The following is a 22,131-nucleotide window of genomic DNA, read 5'->3' as shown; positions in this document are numbered from 1 at the left end:
CTGGGTACTGGTTCCATGAGTATTTCACTTTGAGAAAATTCACTGAGCTGTGTACTTACATGTGACTTTACTATATGGGTTACGTATCAAGAAAAAGTACTCCCTGGCTCCCCTACAAAAAGGTCAAGGCTTCAAGCCAAATGCACGATGGGAAAGTAGAAGTGGATTCCTAGTATAACAGCTGAAACGGAGAAAGTGCTGTACCCAGGATCCTGCAAGAAAGCAAGTTACCTGATCAAGGTAGGGTTGGAAACGGGCACCCACGGGAAATCCTGTACAAGGTGTCAGGGCAGTAAGCTCATGTTCATGCCACCTAGGTAATGCAGAAACCCTGACCTGAGATACTTAAATAAAAGCTGCTTTGAAACCAGGAAACCTTGCAAGACCCTGTCAGAGACACTCATGAAACAGGCCCACTGGGGGACTTCACCATTCAAGCCACTTCTGAGACTCCAGGCAAATGGGCTGTCGTTCATAATTTGAAAACTACAAATTAGTTTACAACACACTGGCCATGGCCAAGGTACCCATCGGCATCATTTCTGTGTGGCAGACAGAGTTCAGGTAGGTATTCTTTCTCTAGAGCATGGCTCTGTTGGCCTCTCTAGGAGTTTTAAAAGGAGAAGAGCTTCTGTATGTGGGCACCTCCCCCGTTAAACCACAGCTCCTTGACAGTATGGAGTCCGTCTGTTTATCATGGTATCACCAGTGCATAGGATAATGCCTAGTGTACATTTGGGCTCAAAATAGATTTGCTCAGTAAGGGGACGGCGAGTAGTTATGGAGCACCACTGTGTGCACAGCAGAGTGCTATGTGATTGTGTGTGTGTGTGTGTGCTCCCGTGTCCCCTGCATCGGCAGGCGGACTCTCAACCACTGCGCCACCAGGGAAGCCCCGGATATTTTTTTTGTTTTGATAAGCATTTCAAGTAATTTGTAGCAAGGGGCTATGTCAGCTGTATTACATAAGTCAAAACAATACTCTCTAAAGTAGGATACTTGTATGCTAGGGGGCAAACTACAAGATGACCCCTTAGGGTGTGGAGGGAAAATTGTGTGTGTGTTTGTATGTTAGAGAGGTGGTGGGGGGAAGGGAGGGAGAGGACTAGATACATAGGTAGACAGATATTGGGAGGAGGCACAAATGAGAATTTTTTTAAAGGTCCTGGGATATAGTTGCGCTTATAATGATTTTGAGTAGAAATTTCAGATATAGTACTTATCATCAATTCGCTTCACTGTAAACCTGGAGAGGGCTTCATTGTTGTTTGGCAGGTCAGCCTATCTTTGATAAAATGCTGCATTCTTGATATGAAAGGATAGGAGGTATATCTATATTAGCATTTAAAGTAAAATGTCTTAATGAAGACAAAGGGAAGAAGGGAAAAACAGGATCAACGCTACACTGTTTAGCACAGTTTAAATTAACATTGTTTTTCATCTAAAGCCTCGCCAAATGCAGTGTGTTAGTGGGCTAGGTTTTTCCATAATTGGTCATCACCTCACATGCATGTTTTGTTACAGTTTAATAGCACTTAATGAGCATACAGTGGGACCAGTAGATAAAAATTACTGTGATTTTGACTTCTTATTCTAGCCTCCATGTCTCAAACCCTTTCATGATTTCAATGTCATTGCCTCTCATGCTCTCTGTGCTGCATTCTGGATAATTTCTTCAGATCTAGATTCCAGTTCTCCAGTTGTCTTTTGAACTGTGTGTATGCAACTTCTCTATGACCTGTCTGTTGAGTTTCTGATGTCAGTGACCACCATTTTCATTTCTAGACGTTGTGTAGTTCTTTTCATATATTCTTGGTCACATATGATGGTCTCTCTTGTTCCATCTCTTAGGTGTTTTTCAAGCAACACCTATAGTTTGCGTTCTGGGTTCCAAACCCACGTGGTTAGGTGTTCTCCAGGGAGCCTTTTTGCTTTTGTTCCATTTTGCTTCGGACTGAATCCAAGATAGGCAGCATCCCCATCTTCCCTCTGTGGTCCAGAAGTTTTCTACTTTGCCTGTAAGAGATTCCACATTTATTCAAGGTTCTTCAGACAGATTTACTATTATTCCTGTCTCAGGCTTGTCACCATTTCTAGGTCGCTAGGGACCAACAGATGGTCCCAGTGCAAGTATTGTCTCCAGCACTACTCACTCAGGGGTTTCTCCTCATTTCTGACTTGGGACACTTTCCTTTTATTTCTAACAGTTTAGTCATATATTTAAAAACATGCTTTTGGTGTGCTTGTATTAAGAAGGAGGAGAGAAAATTATGAATATTATGTAAGAATTTCGTGTGTGTATGTTTTGGCTTGAATATGCATTTTTTTAAATCTCTGGAAAGTAAGAAACTAATAATGCTGGGGAGGTGGTGATGGCAACAAGACAGATGTGGGACAGGAGTGACAGGGGGACTTTTTTATATGAACCTCTTAATATTTTTAGTGATTTGAACCATGTGGATACATAACTGTTTCAACCAATTAAATATATAACATAAACTTTTCCTTCTGGCAATCTAGATGTTCTGTACTGGGTGGATTTCTCCAGACATCTAGTCTACTATTCTGTTAGAAATGGAATAGTTGTCATATTTGTGGTTATATAAATTTTAGATCATGGTTTTACCTCTTTCCAGCCCTCTAGATGAACTCTGTAGATCAATATTTTCCAAACTATCTGTGGCAAAGGATCAGCTCTTTAGAAGTTTTCCAATCTGTCATGGATTGATACTTTAGTAAACTACAGTGAAAATAAATGACTGACCATATGCTTGGATGGCATGGCAATGTCAAACTGCTGTAAAAGTTTCTAAGTGCTTGCTCTCCATTTCTTTCATCATTGGCCAGTAAAAAGCAACTTGTGGACCACTGCCACACTGAACAGCACTGCTGTAGATGGTACTCATTATTTTCTGGCGTTCGATGTTATGGATGAAAAACTGAGACCACACTGTTCTTTAAATTTTTTGTTGGTTTAAATTTTTTTCCATTGTAGGTAGTAGCCTGCTTTTCTTTCCGTAAAGATGGATTCTGGCAGCTGTCCCCAACCTTTTTGGCATCAGGGACGGGTGGAAGACAATTATTCCATGGATCGTGGGTGGGGGAGGGAATGGTTCAGGCGGTAATGCGAGCGATGGGAAGCCGCAGATGAAGCTTTACTTGCCCGTTGCTCACCTCCTGCTGTGCCGCCTGGTTCCTAACGGGCCTCGGACGGGGTGGGGGGGTGGAGGGGTTGGAGACCCCTGCTTATGGCCTTATCTGAAACATGAGATGTTTGCTGCAGCACACCCCTGCCTTAATTAGGGGAGTGAGCCTGTGGCTCACTTCTGTGGATGATGGTACTGGTGTACTTCCAGAAATCATTCATAGATGAATAGTATATTTCACTATGCATTGATACTGGCGTTTTCTTGATCTTCTAGAAGGGTTGGTTTTCATGCTATTAAGTCCGGGCCGCCATCTGGCTGCCAGCAACTATAAGATGCCATTGATTTCAGAGATGTTAAAATGTGGAAGAATTGTGTCTTAAAATATCCTGCGGTTGGCCCCGTGATTGTCCCAGCCTCTAATTACTCTTGAGTGCTTGGAGACTTGCTGATGAGAAGGAGGGAAGACGCCTCTGGTGACTTGCTTTAGAAACTTCAGCACTCTGCTGAAGGGCATCTCCTCTCTTTATCCTGACAACCTGACATGAACTGGAGCACGTTCTCTCTTCTCTAATTGGCATGGCTTCCCCCATTAGGAGCTCATTCCCCATGGGATGGAGCAGCGCTGAGAACCTTGGCCAACTTATCTGTGATTTGGTGGCACTGGTATATCTTCTAGTGTCCGTAATAGGCATTTCTGTCATCATTGAGATTTTTTTTCTTACCTTCAATTTCCCTCTCTTCCATCCCTGCCATTCTGAGATGGTGAGCATTGGGAGTTCTGATAGATATCCCATTTTCTTGCTTGCCAGGCAGGCTGGCTTGGTAGTTCTTTCAATCAGTGGTTGTGTGGACTGTTTGTTATAGAAATTTCTCAAATTTTTCTGGTTCCTCTTCCATATTTTTCTGGTGCAAATAAGGTTGTTTTTTTTTTTTTTTCCCTGCTATGTTTATAGTTCTTTGGCCACCTTGATGGCGATTTGGGAGGAAGGGCAGTTAATGTGTGGGCTAACACTGCCATTTGTTTCTTCACCTGGTATTTATTGAATGCCTGCTCCAGGCCTAGCACTGTTCTGGGTTCTGAGAGTACAGCAGTAAACAGCAGTCTTAAGCTTCAGCCTTCGCTGGAACATTCACTCTGTTTAGTTCTGGTTTTCCTCAACTGGAAGCTTACCTGGTTCTACTTTCTTTCATTTTCAGATATCCCTTTCGAAAGATGCCAATTAAAAAGAAATTCAGTAATTTATTGGTAGCTTGATACATACTTTATATAGATTTGGCCCTAATATAGCCTCCAGAAATGTACGTTAATATATGTATCATTTGCTTTTTAGCCGATTACACCTAAACAAGAAGGCAACAGACAAACAGCCATATAGCAAGCTCCCAGGGGTGTCTCTTCTGAAACCACTGAAAGGAATAGATCCTAACCTAATCAACAACTTGGAAACATTCTTTGAATTGGATTATCCCAAGGTGAGTACAATGTTGTACTCATAGGAATGGGCTAGACCATACTTTTTTTCCTTATAATAAACGCTTAGAAATTTTGACACTGTATCAGGTGAAGGTATTAAAAATGCATGATGGTGTTGGCTTCATCATATTTATGCTCTAGTAGTAGTAGTAATAGTAGTAGTAGTAGTAGTTGTTGTGGTTGTCATCACAGGACAGAAATGGGGGGTTGAGGAAGGGGTACAAATTCCTTTTCTAACTACCTGTATGTCAACCTGAATTAGAAATCCCTGAATAAAGCTCCTGGAATGCAGACAGTGTTAAGTGCCCGGTAGTTTGAGTATGAAAATCTTGTTCCATGAGAGTCACAGTGAAAGTGAGAAAGCAATATTCAGTGGTCAGAAATGGGATGCAGGACAGCTAGAACTAATGATAAATCCCCTTGAGAATCTGACTTTTGGGGTTAGAATTAGTGGTAAGGTGGAGCTTCATCAATACCGGATTTTTCACAGGGAGATCAGCTCGGTGCTTTGTGACCACCTAGAGGGGTGGGATAGGGAAGGTGGGAGGGAGGGAGATGCAAGAGGGAAGAGATATGGGGACATATGTAGATGTATAACTGATTCACTTTGTTATACAGCAGAAACTAACCCACCATTGTAAAGCAATTAAACTCCAATAAAGATGTTTAAAAAAAAACACATAATTTTTGATTTCTTGATTTTTCTGGGGTTTAATACCTAATTGTATTGCTTATATCTTTTATCTATATAATCTATTTATCTATAAACTCAGTGTACTTCCTTCCTTGGAGACTTCAGTTTTCTTGAGATGGGAGTATTCTTTTTATTTCTTCCCCTTAGTTTCTTAGGAAAACTTAATATTCCTTAATTTTTGTATTTAGTTTTATGGCAACTTTTTCAATTGCCTATTTGAGCCGCTGCTTTTGAAAGCATGTTCTAGCAGTGGTAGATTACTTGTGAAAATATGTCTAAATTTCTACCTGCTTGATTTTCAGTCCAATTTAATTTTCCCTCTGTGGTCTCCACTCACTTTCCTCAGTTTTTACCATCATTGCCTCGGTTTTTCCATAGTTTTTGCTAGTCGGAGACTCTTTCCTTCCTATTTCTTTAGAACAATGTCGCCCAAGTAGTGAGAAAGAAGATGACATCTACACACCACGCTCTCGTGGTGACTGGTTTTCACGCTGTTATTTCGTTTCTTTTAAGAAGAAGAAGACACAGCCATGGTAGCCTTAATTTAGCTCTTATTCAGTGTGTAGACATGAGTATCATTCAGTTATTTTTTAGTGTTGCTATATTATTGCTTGTGGAGTTTTGGAGTCTAGGCATTTGAAGCTAATTTGTAGCAGAAAATTATGTATTTCTTCTACTTTGTGTGTGTATATATATGTAATAATTTTAGAGATCTGAATCATATGCATGCATTATCTTCAGTAAATTAAATATGTAATTAGAAAAACTAAGAAGATTGGTACTTGATTTTTTTTTCAAACTAAAAATGCAAAAAAGTGGCCTCTGATAATTCAGGAAGGATGAGAAACAAAATTAATTGTAAAATAAGCTTTGCAATAAGAAAAATGGACGTTTTTCAAGCCTCACCTTATATAAGTGAATGTAAAGGAGAATTTATTTTTGTGAATGAAAGAATATTTTCATTGATTATGAATAAATTTCAGAGCATAGTGTGGAACCATATGCATTTATCCTTGTGAAACTTAATCTCACAAATTTCAGTTTTTTAACCATCATCCAACCCTTTCCCCTTTCCCTATTCAACCACTCTTAAAACTTAGTTATGGAATTTTTATGTTGCTGCTCTTGTGAGATAATACTCATGGAATTTAAAATGGTTTTGGAAGTTAGTGTGGGTTTAAAGAGTTTCTTAAAATAACCCCAGGAACATATGTATCCATTAACTATGAACATTTGGGATGAATCAATAATTGATTTCTTCTTCTGAATGAAGTTTTTTTTTATACAGTTTGGAATTATCTCCAGAGCTCTAGTTTTTCACTTAGTTCTCTTTCCACTTAAGTTCTTTTTCCGCTTAAGTTATGTCATTAAGACATTTATTTGGTTGAGGAGGAAGCTGTTTTGACACATTACAAAAATGAATAACATTATATGCAAGGGATTGTTTTCATTCTGTTTTAGTTCATAATTTTATTTTCTAATTACAAAAGAATTGTTAGCTGTGGAAAAAGAACATTTAGAAAGCAGAGCAAAAGTGCAGAGTACCTGCAATCTAAAAGGAAACGTTGATCTCACCGCACTATATTTGCTTTTTAAAAGACCAAAAGCAATGGCAATTCTACAGGAGACTGAAGTTAAACCACTGAAATCGCACAAATCTGAGTGTGAACACGAGTTGTTTGTGTCATCAAGGAGGCATATAGTCATGAAATGAACATTTGTGTAACTGCCAGGCCCAGCACACTTTAATATTCTCCATTTGTCAAATGTGAACATTGTTTTATAAAAGTATGGAAACGTTTTTGTTCTGGATGTAACTCTTTCCTCTGTTATTTGATTTGGAACCTTATAGGCCATTTGGAAATATGTATATAACATACTGAAATTCTAAAATTTCATTTAATTTTGGACATGTGCAAGAAGATTTATTACTGACACTTGGTCTGAATTTCTAGGTTTAAATTTTGGTGAGACTGTTATTATACTAAGTGCCCTGAAAGACATCTATGCTTTAAATATCTTGTAAATCCACCTTATATTGATACTTATTCCTTGGGGAAAAAAAATTCTTGGAAAAAATATAAGAATAAAAAAAATGAATACAATTCATTTTTCACAAAATCGAGTACTCATTTGGCATCAGCATAGAAGAAGGCATTTAGGCAGAAATTCAGCCATAGTAGGAGGATTCAGTAATCTGCATCTAAAGTGTCTTGATGGCTTTACTTTAGTAAATTCTGGCCATATGAAGAATTTTTAAATGAATGATCAGAGGTATTAACAGAGTGAGGTTATGGTAATTGTGATTTTCTTTTCTTTTTTGCAAATATAGAATGGGTTTAAAACGTTTTAAGTCCAGTGCCATACTTGGATTCTTTATTGTCACTGATGACAATAAAGAATTTAAAAAGATTGAAAATAGGTTCAATTATTGAAAGATCGGCACAATACATGTAATAAAACTACTACGTCTGAAAGATTAGTGTTTTACCAAATAAATTTGAAAAATCATGTAAACTACCTAGTTCTTGAAAGTAAGTTTTTGATATAACTTATCAAAACTTTGAATTCAGAGCAGTTTTCTTACAAAACATCTTCCTTTCACTCAAAGGAAGCATCTATCTTTCACTCAAAATTTACCCTAGGGCTTCCCTGGTGGCACAGTGGTTGAGAGTCCGCCTGCCGATGCAGGGGATGCGGGTTCGTGACCCGGTCCGGGAAGATCCCACACGCCGCGGAGCGGCCGGGCCCTTGAGCCATGGCCGCTGAGCCTGCGCGTCCGGAGCCTGTGCTCCGCAACGGGAGAGGCCACAACAGTGAGAGGCCCGCGTACCGCAAAAAAAAAAAAAAAAAACAACTTTTAATCAACTTAATATCTTATGTTTTACCAATTGCAGTGTAGTCAGAGTGATTTAACTATTTAAGTACAGGAATTCCTAGCAAATTAAATGTTGATCAAACATAGAGATTCTAGCTGAAAAATGAAGATTCCTGGTTAAAATCTAATACTTTAGAAAACACTTGGAATACTACCTCCAATTTGGTATAATTTTTAATATCAGACACATCTAAGGGAAAGTTATATCTTTAATAAGAGTCTGAACATTTTTTAGATAAAGTGAATTGAATTTCATCTGCGCTGTGGCTAATCAGGAGGTATTTGTTCTTCATTTGAAATTAAGTTTAAGAGGTGTAATCAATAAAAACAAAAACTTTAAATCTTGCATTTGGATAAAGGTAAACTATGCCTCCCGTACTTATACTAACCATATACTTCTGAAAAAGTTTTTGCTACAACCTAGTATAGCCTTTTTCTTCCCATTGAGTAGATGTCTAGTACTATATATTACAGTTTTCTCTTGCTGAGGAAAAAGCCAAGAGTAGATTTTTAATAATATTTTATGGAATTGTATTACTTATAAACATATTCTTTCACTATATTTACTTACACCTGTAAAACAGTATAAATCATAAAAGCATAAAACTACGCTATGTTTGGAAAAACAATGAACTCTTTAGATTAAGCCTGACTGAGCAATCACTATAGTAGGAAAGCTCATTGTTACTTACACCCTTTGGAAAGTCACTTAACCTTTCTAATCTTCATCGTTAAGGTCTGCCTCTTGTTGGCTCAAGCAAACATTTTGGTAGAGAGGATGGCTGACTTTTTATGGGACTTAAGAGTCAACCCTTGAAGAAGTTTCAGGGTGTGGCAGGAATGGTGCCCATCCCATTCTCAGATTTTTATCTGATCTCTGGAGACCACTGGCTGTAAAGTTGCTTAATCATTTCAGTACCTCTAAGGTGGCGATTTTGGTCAGTCATCATGAGAGGTAGATATTGGATAGAATATGTAATAACTATAGGTAGAAAGTATGAGGAAAGTATACATTGCTTTTCCCCTTTATTATTATTTTTTTAATTGGGGTATAGTTGCTTTACAACAAACTGAATCAGCTATATGTATACATATATCCCCTCTCTCTTGGACCTCCCTCCTACCACCACCACCACCACCACCCCCGCCGCAATCCCACCCATCCCACTCACAGAGCACCAAGCTGAGCTCCCTGCGCTATACAGCAGCTTCCCACAAGCTATCTGTTTTACACATGGTAGTGTATATATATCAATCCCAATCTCCCAATTCATCCTCCCCCAACCTTGTGTCCACACGTCCCTTCTCTATGTCTGCATCTCTGTTCCTGCCCTGCAAATAGGTTCATCTGTACCATTTTTCCAGAGTCCACATATATGCGTTAATAAACGATATTTGTTTTTCTCTTTCTGGCTTACTTCATTCTGTATGACCGACTCTCAGGTCCATCCAGGTCTCTATTTAATTATTGAGAAAACTTTTTTTTTCATTTGAAAAATAAAATCTTACCTTGTTAGCTAAACTTTCTTTATTTACCTTAGTCCTGGTCCTTATGTGCTTGACCACTAAATTCTGTGCTGCCACTTTTTGCTGACATAATATATCAATATATTAGGTGAACAGTAATTACTGTGCTCAAGGCACTGTACACACTTTTTACTTGTGTATGCTTATCAATGGATGTAAACCAAACAGGCCTTCCCATTACCTTAGCTTTAGCCCCTGTATGTTAGACACCTAAAAAATTGTGTCCTCAACTTTTTGTATTTTTTAGAACACATAGCTTTGTTATTTTCTCATGGACATGATTAACCTTCCTCCTTTGCTTAAAAATGTTCAATCTGTCTTAGAAAGAAGGTTTGGTAGGAAATTTGCTGTTGAGTCAGCATGAATTTATCACCACTATTGAAAAAAATTACTGCTTAGAATACATAGCCCACAGAATAATAGAGTAGCATCTTTATGTGTGAAAGCAAACACTTTTAAAAAATTGAGTAGTTTACTAAATGGTATCTTAGAGCTCAAGATTTTATAAACTTGGTTACGTGTCAGAATCCCCTCAGATGCTCTGATTCAGAAGTTTAAGAGTGGGGCCCAGTATCCTCTTTTTAAACAAACTGTCCGAGGGTAATTTTGACACAGCCAGCCAAGTGCTAAGAAATGTCTTCCTTAGTGTACTATCAGAGAGTAAACATCATAGGGCTTCCCCAGTGGCGCAGTGGTTAAGAATCCGCCTGACAATGCAGGGGACTCAGGTTCGAGCCCTGGTCTGGGAAGATCCCACATGCCGCGGAGCAACTAAGCCCGAGCGCCACAACTACTGAAGCCCGTAGGCCTAGAGCCTGTGCTCCACAACAAGAGAAGCCACCGCAGTGAGAAGCCCGCGCACCGCAACAAAGAGTAGCCCCAGCCTGCCACAACTGGAGAAAGCCCGCGCACAGCAACAAAGACCCAATGCAGCCAAAAAAATAAAATAAATTAATTTAAAAAAAAAAAGAAGAGTAAACATGGGTCTGGGCAAAATAAAATCCTGGGTGTTTTCATAGTTAAAAGGCTAAGTGTGCTTTTCAGGATACATTTTTAATCAAATCAGATTCTATTCTACTTCAGAAAATTATTATACAACAAAAAATCTAATCTCACTTTGTCCTTGTGAAGAGTTTGGGAGACCTCTTTAAATTTATCGTAGTGGTATTCAATATGTAATTTTTAGCACCTTGATGAAATGATATTAAGTTCAGAGACAAAGCTTCTAGAGAACGAAGGGTGTGTTCATTTTGGCTGCTTTCTGTGTTGTTTTCACACTGCTAGGCACCCTATGAGCATCTAGTAAATCTTCAGTGATGAAGGCCATGGAGAAGCTTGGAATCCAGTTGAATTATTAGGCCATGCCTATCTGGCAGTGGCAAGACTTCAGCTGTGGGCCCTGCCAATCTCTTCATTCTCTCTTTGGCTTGCAAACAGGCCCCTTCTGGAGAAGCTGCTCTCGGTTAAAGCAACACTTGATAATCCTTTAAGTGTCTGCATCCATTATGAATACTCTCTTAACTTTTAAACTTTATGTGTACAATTGCTTGTTTTTCTTAATGCTTTTTGGTCCATCAGTAAATGCTAATAATAAGTGGTTATCTTTGGAAAAGAGGTTAATTTACATAAAATGTTTTCTTTGACTAGTATGAAGTACTCCTCTGTGTCCAAGATCATGATGATCCAGCCATTGATGTGTGTAAGAAGCTTCTTGGAAAATATCCAAATGTTGATGCTAGATTGTTTATAGGTAAGTAACAAATTCTACAATAGTCTTTCTGCTTTAATATATTAAATATCAGTAATCTTCTTTGCATTAAACTATAGATTAGGGTGCTAGACACCCATTAAGTTATTAGCATGTTTGCTTTATGCATGTTTGTTAGATACAGTGAAAGGTGTTTCTGTCCTTTTGAGAAGACTTAAGTTATAAAGACAAAGTTTTTTTTTCATATCTGGGATTAACAGAATTACCCCAAACTATGTTTTACTCGTCAGTCAGACATGAGCCTGTTATTTTTGTTTCTTTAATATTTTCAGTCTATGGCCTTTTCTGTATCTCATTGATTATAGTTGGGAATGAGGGATAGAATTCATTTTTGTAATATTGCAAAAAGAATATTTTTCCAAAAGCCTACAGGCTTATTCTAAAGACTAATTAGAGGTATATTTGCTATTAAATATTGATTAATGTTTACTATTAATGCAAGCACTTAAGAATTAGAAAACTGAAACTAATGAATTTTTAAAGATGAAATTTTCTTTTTGAAAATGAACAATTTTTTTCTAAATATATTATTATGAATAATAAGAAACATAATGGTTTTTTTGGCTTTTTTTTAAGTATGATGGTTTCACCTATTTTCTTTTTTTTTTTGAATTTTATTTTATTTATTTTTTTATACAGCAGATTCTTATTAGTTATCCATATTAGTGTATACATGTCAATCCCAATCTCCCAATTCATCCCACCACCAGTGTCCACCACCACCCCATGCCACTTTCCCCCCTTGGTGTCCATACGTTTGTTCTCTACATCTGTGTCTCAGAAGAAACATAATGTTAAAGTATGTTTGTTTAAATTATTAAATCTGCAAGTACTTTTTACTTCTCTCTACTATGTATATGTATAATAGAAAATATTTCCAATATTGCATGAATTGTTCACTGCTGTACTTTAAAATTTTTAGGTGGCAAAAAGGTTGGCATTAATCCTAAAATTAACAATTTAATGCCAGGATATGAAGTTGCAAAGTATGATCTTATATGGATTTGTGATAGTGGAATAAGAGGTGAGGTTTTTCTTATTTATTTTGCAGAACTATTCATTCAATGATAAAATGCCAAGAGCAGTCTGAGAATACATTTATCAATCCTATTTGTTTGCCTAATAAAGTAATTCATTTTATCATTATTTCGTGGTAATATGTCAAGTTATACTTACTAAGATTTTGATGTTTTTTATACTAACCTAGAATGTTACGTGTATGAAAATGTTTTCATTTTGAAGAGAAAATTCCAACTATTAAAAAAAAAAATAGTCGGGACTTCCCTGATGGCACAGTGGTTAAGAATCCACCTGCCAATGCAGGGGACATGGGTTCCAGCCCTGGTCCGGGAAGATCCCACATGCCGCGAAGCAGCGAAGCCCGTGCGCCACAACTACTGAAGCCCGCGCACCTAGAGCCCATGCTCTGCAACAGGAGAAGCCACCACAGTAAGAGGCCTGCACACCTCAACAAGGAGTAGCCCCCGCTCGCTGCAACTAGAGAAAAGCCCACGTGCCGCAACAAAGACCCAATGCAGCCAAAAAAAAAAAAAAAAATAGTCGTGGTCCGTTATATAGTCTATGAGCTTTTTCTAGGTGTAAGTTTTCCCTTATTCATGTGACATCTTTTACTTTAATCTGTTTGTGTCATGCGCAATGTACTGTCTCATGCAAAGGGACAGAAATTAATAGATGCATATTTTACTAGAATTACATACATTTATTAGAATACATTCATGGCTTTTTACCTAGCTGATTTTATCAGGAATTATTTCAATAATAATGTTCTCAATTATATTGAAATTATAATATCAATATATTGACATTATAATTTGTATTTTTGCATTTCTAAACATTTATACTTACAATAATTTTGGTATTCTGTAATATTCTATTATATTCTAATTACCTCAGGTTTTTCAACCTCAACACTTTTGGGCTGGGTAATTCTTTGTTGTCAGGGCTGTCCTGCAGGGTGGTTAGCAGCATCCCTGGCCCCTACCCACTAGATGCAGTAGTAGCCGCTGTTGGTTGTGACAGCCAGAACTGTCTCTGGACATTGCCAAATGTCCCCTACAGAGCAGCAGTTGAGAACCACTACACAGACTACCTGTATTTAAGGTCCAAATACACTTTTATACAGTAGATTTAGTTCTTAAATACTTGAAGGAAATAAAAATGAAGTCATATAAAATGATATATTTTTGCTATTTAAAAATGGGGAAATGATTTAAATTTTATCAGCTTGAAATGTGCAAATTTGAAAATTAATAGTGTGGCACTCCTACTTAATTAGATCATTACAAATCTATCAATTCATGGTCAGAGATTACATTCATTTTTCACATTTGCTATCTTAAATTATTTACTATCATATATTTGCTATGTTTTCAGTGTATCAATCTCTCAAGTATATTCTCATTCAGTTCCAATTAGCAGTTTTGAGAGAGAATATTTCATACCCCCAGAAAGAGGAGGCTCATTCCCTATGGTTGGAATGGAGGAGTCATAGTGAACACTGAGCCCCTTTGACCTCTGCTCCTGTACCTTTTGTACTAGGACATATTGTCCGTTATTCCAGTTGGGAGGTTCAGAAACGGACTGTTAAAGTTTTCAAGGTATATCCTGCCCCTGCTACATATTAGGTATGTACCAACCTGCAAGTGTCCAGAATAAATTCACTACCATAAGTTAACCTCTTTGAAATTTTGTATTCTACTCAGAAGAGTGATTGAGATTCATTTTATTAGACCCACATACAAAGAAAAACATTTAAGAATTTAATAACTCATAAATTATATTTTACATTAGTGGGCATTTTACTAAAAGGAAATTTTTTCCTCTCTCCCTCTGCACCTTTTTTTCTTTTGCATCCTAGTGATTCCAGACACACTCACGGACATGGTTAACCAAATGACAGAGAAAGTAGGCCTGGTTCACGGGCTGCCCTATGTAGCAGACAGACAGGGCTTTGCTGCCACACTAGAACAGGTAGGTGCAATGGTTATAAATAATATTCTTGGGCTTCCCTGGTGGCGCAGTGGTTGGGAGTCCACCTGCCAAGGCAGGGGACATGGGTTCGTGCCCCGGTCCAGGAGGATCCCACATGCCGCGGAGCGGCTTGGCCTGTGGGCCATTGGGCCTGTGCTCCGTGGTGGGAGATGCCACAGCAGTGGGAGGCCCGCATAAAAATGTATTAAATAATATTCTTGTTATCAGATCCCTAATCTCCCAGAAGCTTGAGACTATGCTGAGAGTTGGGATGAGCTACCTGAAGTTAACTGTGTTAAGTCTATGGGTTCTACATCTGTGGCTTCAACCAACCATAGGTCGAAAATACTCGGAAAAAAAAAATTCCAGAAAGTTACAAAAAGCAAAGTGTGAATTTGCCTTGCACCAGCAACTGTTTACATAGCATTTACATTGTATTTACAACTCTTTACATAGTATTTACATTGTATTTACAACTCTTTACTTTGCATTTACATTGTATTTACAACTCTTTACATAGCATTTACATTGTATTAGGTATTAGAAGTAATCTGACAGGTGTAGATAATACGCACATAGCATCGGTGGATTTTGATACAGGGCTCCTGGAACCAATTCCCCTAGGATACAGAGAGATGACTAATTACAAAAGGCAGCATATCTAAGATGTAAATAATAAATAGGTTTTATATCTGATAAGTTGGGTGATGACCATTTAATTCTACCGTTAATTTAGTAGTTTGCATTTCTCATGACTTCAAAGCACATCTAGGAAAAGGGCAGTAAAATGGAAGACAGGATATTAGTATCCACCCTATTTATGAAAAATACATTGAAAAATGGGGAAGTTGGGAAGCTCAGTAACTCCGGCAGGAAATAGCTAGCTATATAAAAGGACACAAGTAAAGGAATTAAGGAATAGGATTGTTCTATTGGTTGATGTACCTATAAATATTGTGTGTATGAATGTGTGCATGTGTGTAGCCACATGCATACATATACATGTACGTATGTATACCTGTATATATAGATGTGTGTATATCTACATGAACATTCTGAAAACAACACATTAAATATTAATATTTTATATGAAGTGAGTGATACTTTTTACCTGTCTGATTCAAATCCAAATTAAGTTTTACTTCAGTAAATCTTTAAATATTGGAGTTTTAGAGAAGACAGTATTTATTTGAGAATAAAATGTACTTTTCCCTCCTAGAAGTAAATACTTCTTTGTAATGGTGATAATAACAAGTGTAGTCAATCAAATAAGAAATTATTGACTGCTTGCTATATGTAAATATTACTTTGTACCACTTTTTATTCAGGTAATTTATGTAAGAATAATAGAATATTCACCCAATCATACTGAAATTCATTAGGAAAAAGAATTTATAAACATCATACTTTTAACATAAAATTCTAATTGTATACATATGTTTTTGGCTTTGTTTTGGCAGGTGTATTTTGGAACCTCTCATCCAAGGTCCTATATCTCTGCCAATGTCACTGGTTTCAAATGTGTGACGGGAATGTCTTGCTTAATGAGAAAGGATGTGTTAGATCAAGCAGGAGGGCTTATAGCTTTTGCTCAGTACATTGCTGAAGATTACTTTATGGCCAAAGCAATAGCTGACCGGTAAGAAAACTAAATTAAATTAGGCTGTTACATTTTTGGTTCCTAACTTCTGTTGGTCTCCTCTGTTTGTTAAACCCATGGATTAAGAGCTATTTTATTTTATTTTTTGCTAGTGAGTACAGAATAGTTTAATACTTTTAGAATGTAATTCCTATTAATTATTCAGTTATGTACTAATGAAGCAAATAAATGTTCTAATTTCTCTACATTCTTCAAATTAATGTGGTTTCCTTAAAAAAACTAAAAATAGAGTTACCATATGATCCTGTAATCCCACTCCTGGGTATATATCTGGAGAAAACACTAATTTGAAGATACATGCACCCCAGTGTTCATAGCAGCACTATTTGCAATAGCCAAGACATGGAAGCAACATAAATGCACATCAACAGATGAATAGATAAAGAAGATGTGGTCTGAATATACAATGGAATATTACTCAGTCATAAAAAACAATGAAATAATGTCATTTGCAGCAACATGGATGGACCTAGAGATTATATTAAGTGAAGTCAGACAGAGAAAGACAGATATCATATAATATCACTTATAGATGGAATCTAAAAAAACAATACAAATGAACTTATTTACAAAACAGAAATAAATTCACAGACATAGAAACCAAACTTATGTTTACCAACGAGGATAGGAGGGGTGGGGGAGATAACTCAGGAGTTTGGGGTTAACATATATGCACTATATAAAACAGGTAAACAACAAGGACCTACTGTATAGCAGCATACAGATACATACACACTGAATCACCTTGCTGTACACTTGAAAGTAACACAACATTGTAAATTAATGTTATACTATACTTCAATTTAAAAATAAAATAAATACATTTAAACCCTAAAAAAAAAAAACTGCATGGTTTGAAGTTATTAAATTGAAGCTTCTCTGAGATTATTAATTTTCATTATTATGGATGTAAATTTATATGTGTTTTAGAAGAATTAAAAATGTCAGTGCAGTCATAAGCCAGTAGGTGAAAATTAAAATAATATGATTTCAAATTTTGAAATTTCGCAGTAGATTATTTCATACCTTGCTAAGAAGCCACCTAATGATTGGCTTAATAACATTTCTCTATCACACAGTGACACTCATTTGCTTTTTTAAAGGGGGTCATTTCCTTGTCTGATAATTTACTAAAGATGTGATCTTGAAAATTAAAGTATGTTTTTAAACTTCTCTCCTGATGGTGTTAATGTGGTCCATGGTTTCATAGCGTTTCTCATGAGATACAGAATACCACTTTTGTTTTCCACTCCCTGCCCCCCCTTTTTTTAATTAATAGTGTTCAGAGACTAAACTATTAAATACAGGACCCACTCTATTTAGTACTTTCAGAATGTCTGAATTTTAAGTTTATTAAACTGTGAACTGAGGGGTTGTTCTTTCCATTTCTTAGGTGGTACTATCATGGGCCTCTGTAGTGACTAAAATGTGTACAAGTATGATATACCCTATGTAGGGTGCTATCCTGGGACGAGGCTCACCCTGAACACTGACAGTTGCTCACTTTTTTTTTTAATTAAAATATAGTTGATTTACAGTATTATGTAGTTTTAGGTATACAACATAGTGATTCAGTATTTTTATAAATTATACTCCATTTAAAGTTATAGCAAAATAATGACTGTATTTCCCTGTGCTGTGCAATAATAATATCCTCGTTGCCTATTTTATACAAGGACGTTTCTATCTCTTCATCCTCTTCCCCTATCTTACCCCTTGCTCCTTCCATCTCCCCACTGGTAACCACTAGTTCTCTAAGTCTGTGAGTCTTTTCTTTTTTGTTTAGTCATTCATTTGTTTTAGTTTTTAGATTCCACATAAAAGTGATAACAGACTGTTTGTCTTTCTCTGTCTCACTTATTTCACTGAGCATAATACCCTCTAGGTCCATGCACATTGTTGCAAATAACAGGATTTCATTCTTTTTTTATGACTTAGTAATATTCTAGTGTGTATGTGTGTGTGTGTGTGTGTTACTCTTTATAGGGATGAATAAATGCATAATCAGTCATGCTTGCATGTGTTCATCATCATAGCTCATTTTATAATTGTCTTAATTTTCAGAGGTTGGAGGTTTGCAATGTCCACTCAAGTTGCAATGCAAAACTCTGGCTCGTATTCAATTTCTCAGTTTCAATCCAGAATGATCAGGTAAATCAGCTGGATTTCTTCTTTTTATACTTTATTAAAAGAAAAGGGGAAGGGAGAGTAATTTTTACATGGTTTTAACTTGGTTTTAACAAAAAAACTAAAAGTCAGATTTTGTTTATTTCCAGAAAAGAGAGTTAACTTCCTTATTAAAATAAATTTAACATCTAAATATATTTTCTTTCCTTTGTAACACTGAAAGCATTCAAAAAAGAGATGTTGAGACTTTGAATTTTTTCTGCCAATCTCTATTTTCTAACTTTCTACCCTTTGAATTTTATGATCTTTATTCATCAGAGTATAGGCCATACAAATGAACTGATAGACTTTTTTTCTTTGAGATACTAAATAAAAATAGAAAAGAGATTCATTAAATACTCTTTAAAGTTTATATAAAAGGCTTTTATATAACAGGATAAAATGCTGATCATTTTGAGAAAAATTGATTAGTCTTGTAACCAGGCTGTTGTTTAAAGAAAATCCCTTTTTGTTTGTTTGTTTAAGGTGGACCAAATTGCGAATTAACATGCTTCCTGCAACAATAATCTGTGAGCCAATTTCAGAATGCTTTGTTGCCAGTTTAATTATTGGATGGGCAGCCCACCATGTATTCAGATGGGATATTATGGTATTTTTCATGTGTCATTGCCTGGCATGGTTTATATTTGACTACATTCAACTCAGGGGTGTCCAGGTATGTGGATAGGCTTGGGAAAGTTGGCAATCATTTGGTGGAACTAAAACACTTTTGATTTAGAAGAAGTTGAAGAAAATCTATCTGAGGCATTCTTCAGCCTCCCAGTGAAGGTTAAAATCAGGTTTAAGCATTACTTTCCTTAGTGGAACGTGGACACAAAATGGAACTTGATTTTCAACTTTCAGCTGGTTATACAATCACTTTTATTAAGGCTCCAAGAAAAAAAAAAAAGAAAAGAATGATGTTAAGCAAATCAACAAGTCTTCAAACTAAGAATATGTTAGGATAGCAGTTAATTTTAATGCTGCTTTTCTTCCTAATTAACATTTCCTTAACCAATATAGCATGACAGTTGAATTATCTTAAGAAGCAGACTTGACTCTATATAGTGTATTTAAAAGAGTGAAATTGAAGAATTTCGTTTTTTAAACTGTGTCTTTAGTCTGACAGTACATAATTTATTTTTTTAATTCCTAGGGTGGCACACTGTGTTTTTCAAAACTTGATTATGCTGTAGCTTGGTTCATCCGTGAATCCATGACAATATACATTTTTTTGTCGGCATTATGGGACCCAACGATAAGCTGGAGAACTGGTCGCTACAGACTACGCTGTGGAGGCACAGCCGAGGAAATCCTAGATGTCTAACTACAGCTTTGTGACTGTACATAAGGAAAAAAAGAGGATTATAAATTATGTTTATATAAATGCTTTTAAAAAATCTACCTTCAGTAGTTTTATCACATGTATGTTTTGGTATCTGTTCTCTAATTTATTTTGCATGGCACTTGCATCTGTGAAAAGGAAAGAAAAGAAAAAAAAAAAACACATCTGTAGTCTTGGCCAAATGGTTATACTTTATTTTGTGGAAGTAGAGAATCAAGAGAATTGGTTCTAGGAACCTGGGTTCGGTTTTTGTTGTTGTTTGTTTGTTTACTTTTTAAAAATACATAAATAAATAAATCTATCTATATATATATATGAATGTTCTGCAACAAACACTATGACAGTATCCTTCAGTAGAGAAAGTTTCTTATTGGTGAGTACACTCATTTAGAATATGTATGGGATGGAAACAGCTTTGTTTGGGGGGCTCGAAAAGACCAGAAGGTGCAATCCCTTTTCATGTCTGAAGTGAAAGATTTAATGCAGTGAACTGCCTGCAGTGAGGTACTAACTGAGAAACTTTTTCATGCTTTATGCCTACCTCTTGTAGTCGTTGCAGAGGAAATATAAACTGTAATATGGTAGCTAGGCCTTGCAAAAACAAATGGAAAAACTTTAAAAATAATAATAACAAAAGAGCTGGAGTCTAGTATTTATATGAATCTGTGAGAAATATTTTTTCGGTCTCACCGCAACGAACCAAAAGTGGTTGAGTTTGGTTTTTAATTGTAGCCATGTCTTGAAGGCATCTTTTTGACCAACTCTTGTTGGTTCTGTCTTGAACCATTGTTAATCACTGTGCTGGTAAGTCTTTCCTTCCCTGCTCCTCACCTGACCCATCCCATCTTTCCTTAACTTTTTGCAGGGGGTGGGGTGGGGGGGTTGTTTTAGTGTGAATGGATGTTTTGATAGTTGTGAGGAAAAATGCATTTCAGACACATTTCACACATGAGCTATTTTCTTACACGGTGTGTCTTATTGTTAAAAAAGAATGTAATTTCATGATACAGGTATTTAATATCTTTTTTAAGTAAATAAATATTCTAGCCATCAATAAACAAATTGCAGTAGAGTATTGAGAGGGGACAGGATGAGTTTTACTCTTAAAATTAATCAGTATCCAACTAAGTCTATGTGTGTGTGTATGTGTGTGTGTGTTTTGTTTTGTTTTGTTTTTTAATTTACTATTACTGTTAGTCTAGTCTTATTTAAGTTGGATTTTTGTATTCCAGTTTGTATGACAAAATAGACTAGAGCAGTTCTGGTTGTAAATGCATGCTGTATTTCACTCTTCTCTCCCCAGGATGCCGCTAAACTCGCTTGTCAGGTTGTGCTTAACTTGTGGTGAGCTGGACTTGTTTTTGTTTAAAAGAAAAAAAAGGAATAGGCAGAAATGTAAGGGACAGTGCATAAGCCTTTCATTTTTCTTTCTTTCTTTTTTTTTTTTTTTTGTAGTGGACGTTTTGCTCTTTCTTCAGGATTGGATGGCATGTTGTCCATATGAATGCCTGCTGCAGGGCTGACACTGGCAATATGGCAGCTTCAAACTCTTAAGTTACTGCAATTTCCATGTCAAAGCATAATGTGTCACATATTAGCAATAACTACATATTTATAAAAAATGGACACTTTTTCACTGAGCCAATTTCATTTAATTGTCTAATGAGTATATACATGGTTTAAATTGCAGTGTATCTGTAAATGTGTGTATACTGAGTGTACATAGTATATACAAGCTTTCTCTGGGCCAAACTGTTTCATTCAGTTTTTCCGTTTTCTTTTTTTTTTTTTTGCCTTATGATGAATTTGTTTGAAGGGCATTTTCTTCTTGAACAAAGGCTTTGATGCATATTCCTTTCTACGTGAAACGGGGGTAGTATTGTTCCCTGAGGAAAGTTGCATAGCGAAAACCAGTCTAGTTGTGACCCACTCTGTTTATTTTTTTAAGTCAGTATCATGCAAGCTGAATTTTGCTGACCGTGTTTGTAATTTGTTGGTTTGTTTAACGAAGTTTGGTTGATGCCATCCTTTGCACTGCTGAAGTGAAATCTTGCTTATTCCTTAGCTTTTTGCTGATCTCGGTATAGGCAGTGTAACAAAACCCAAATGGCTGGACAGACTTCTTGTGTTTGTAAATATAAAAAATGACTGTTCTGTATATGTGTGTTTTTAATGTGGTAGTGGAGTATTTCCTTCCAGTGAAGCTTCACTTAACCAGACAGAGTGACTCTTTGTTTAGCAAGTTTAGAGCAATGATAAAATGGCAAGAAATAATATAAATGTTATTATAATGATGAAGAAGGCATCACAGCAGAACTGTAGGAGTCCAAATTTAATAGACTGTCTAAAAAAAAACCACCAAGTGTCTAGAATATACCATGTTTATTATTTAAAATCATTGTCTTAAGTTTTTTGTTCAAAAAATAAAAATTTGAATACAATCAAAACATTAGCAATAATGTATTTTTGTTTCTTGTCT

The 22,131-nt window shown here is 36.3% G+C and overlaps 1 protein-coding gene across 1 annotated transcript in view; it reads left to right on the top strand.

Moving 5' to 3' along the window:
• UGCG (UDP-glucose ceramide glucosyltransferase) overlaps positions 1-19,803 on the top strand; it is a 33,743-nt gene extending 13,940 nt beyond the window's left edge. Inside the window, exons 2-9 of the mRNA XM_024757279.1 lie at positions 4,481-4,622; positions 11,370-11,472; positions 12,413-12,514; positions 14,369-14,481; positions 15,942-16,120; positions 18,206-18,292; positions 18,794-18,983; positions 19,464-19,803. Of these exons, the coding sequence (XP_024613047.1) occupies positions 4,481-4,622; positions 11,370-11,472; positions 12,413-12,514; positions 14,369-14,481; positions 15,942-16,120; positions 18,206-18,292; positions 18,794-18,983; positions 19,464-19,634 (1,087 nt within the window). The 3' untranslated portion in view covers positions 19,635-19,803. The remainder of the gene's footprint in view (positions 1-4,480; positions 4,623-11,369; positions 11,473-12,412; positions 12,515-14,368; positions 14,482-15,941; positions 16,121-18,205; positions 18,293-18,793; positions 18,984-19,463) is intronic.
• Positions 19,804-22,131: the final 2,328 nt, after the last annotated feature.

Source organism: Neophocaena asiaeorientalis, unplaced genomic scaffold (genome assembly GCF_003031525.2).
Source record: "Neophocaena asiaeorientalis asiaeorientalis breed wild unplaced genomic scaffold, Neophocaena_asiaeorientalis_V1.1 scaffold432, whole genome shotgun sequence".
Lineage (NCBI taxonomy): Eukaryota > Metazoa > Chordata > Mammalia > Artiodactyla > Phocoenidae > Neophocaena > Neophocaena asiaeorientalis.
Note: the sequence above shows the minus strand (reverse complement) of the source record. Positions and strands in the feature narration are given on the sequence as shown.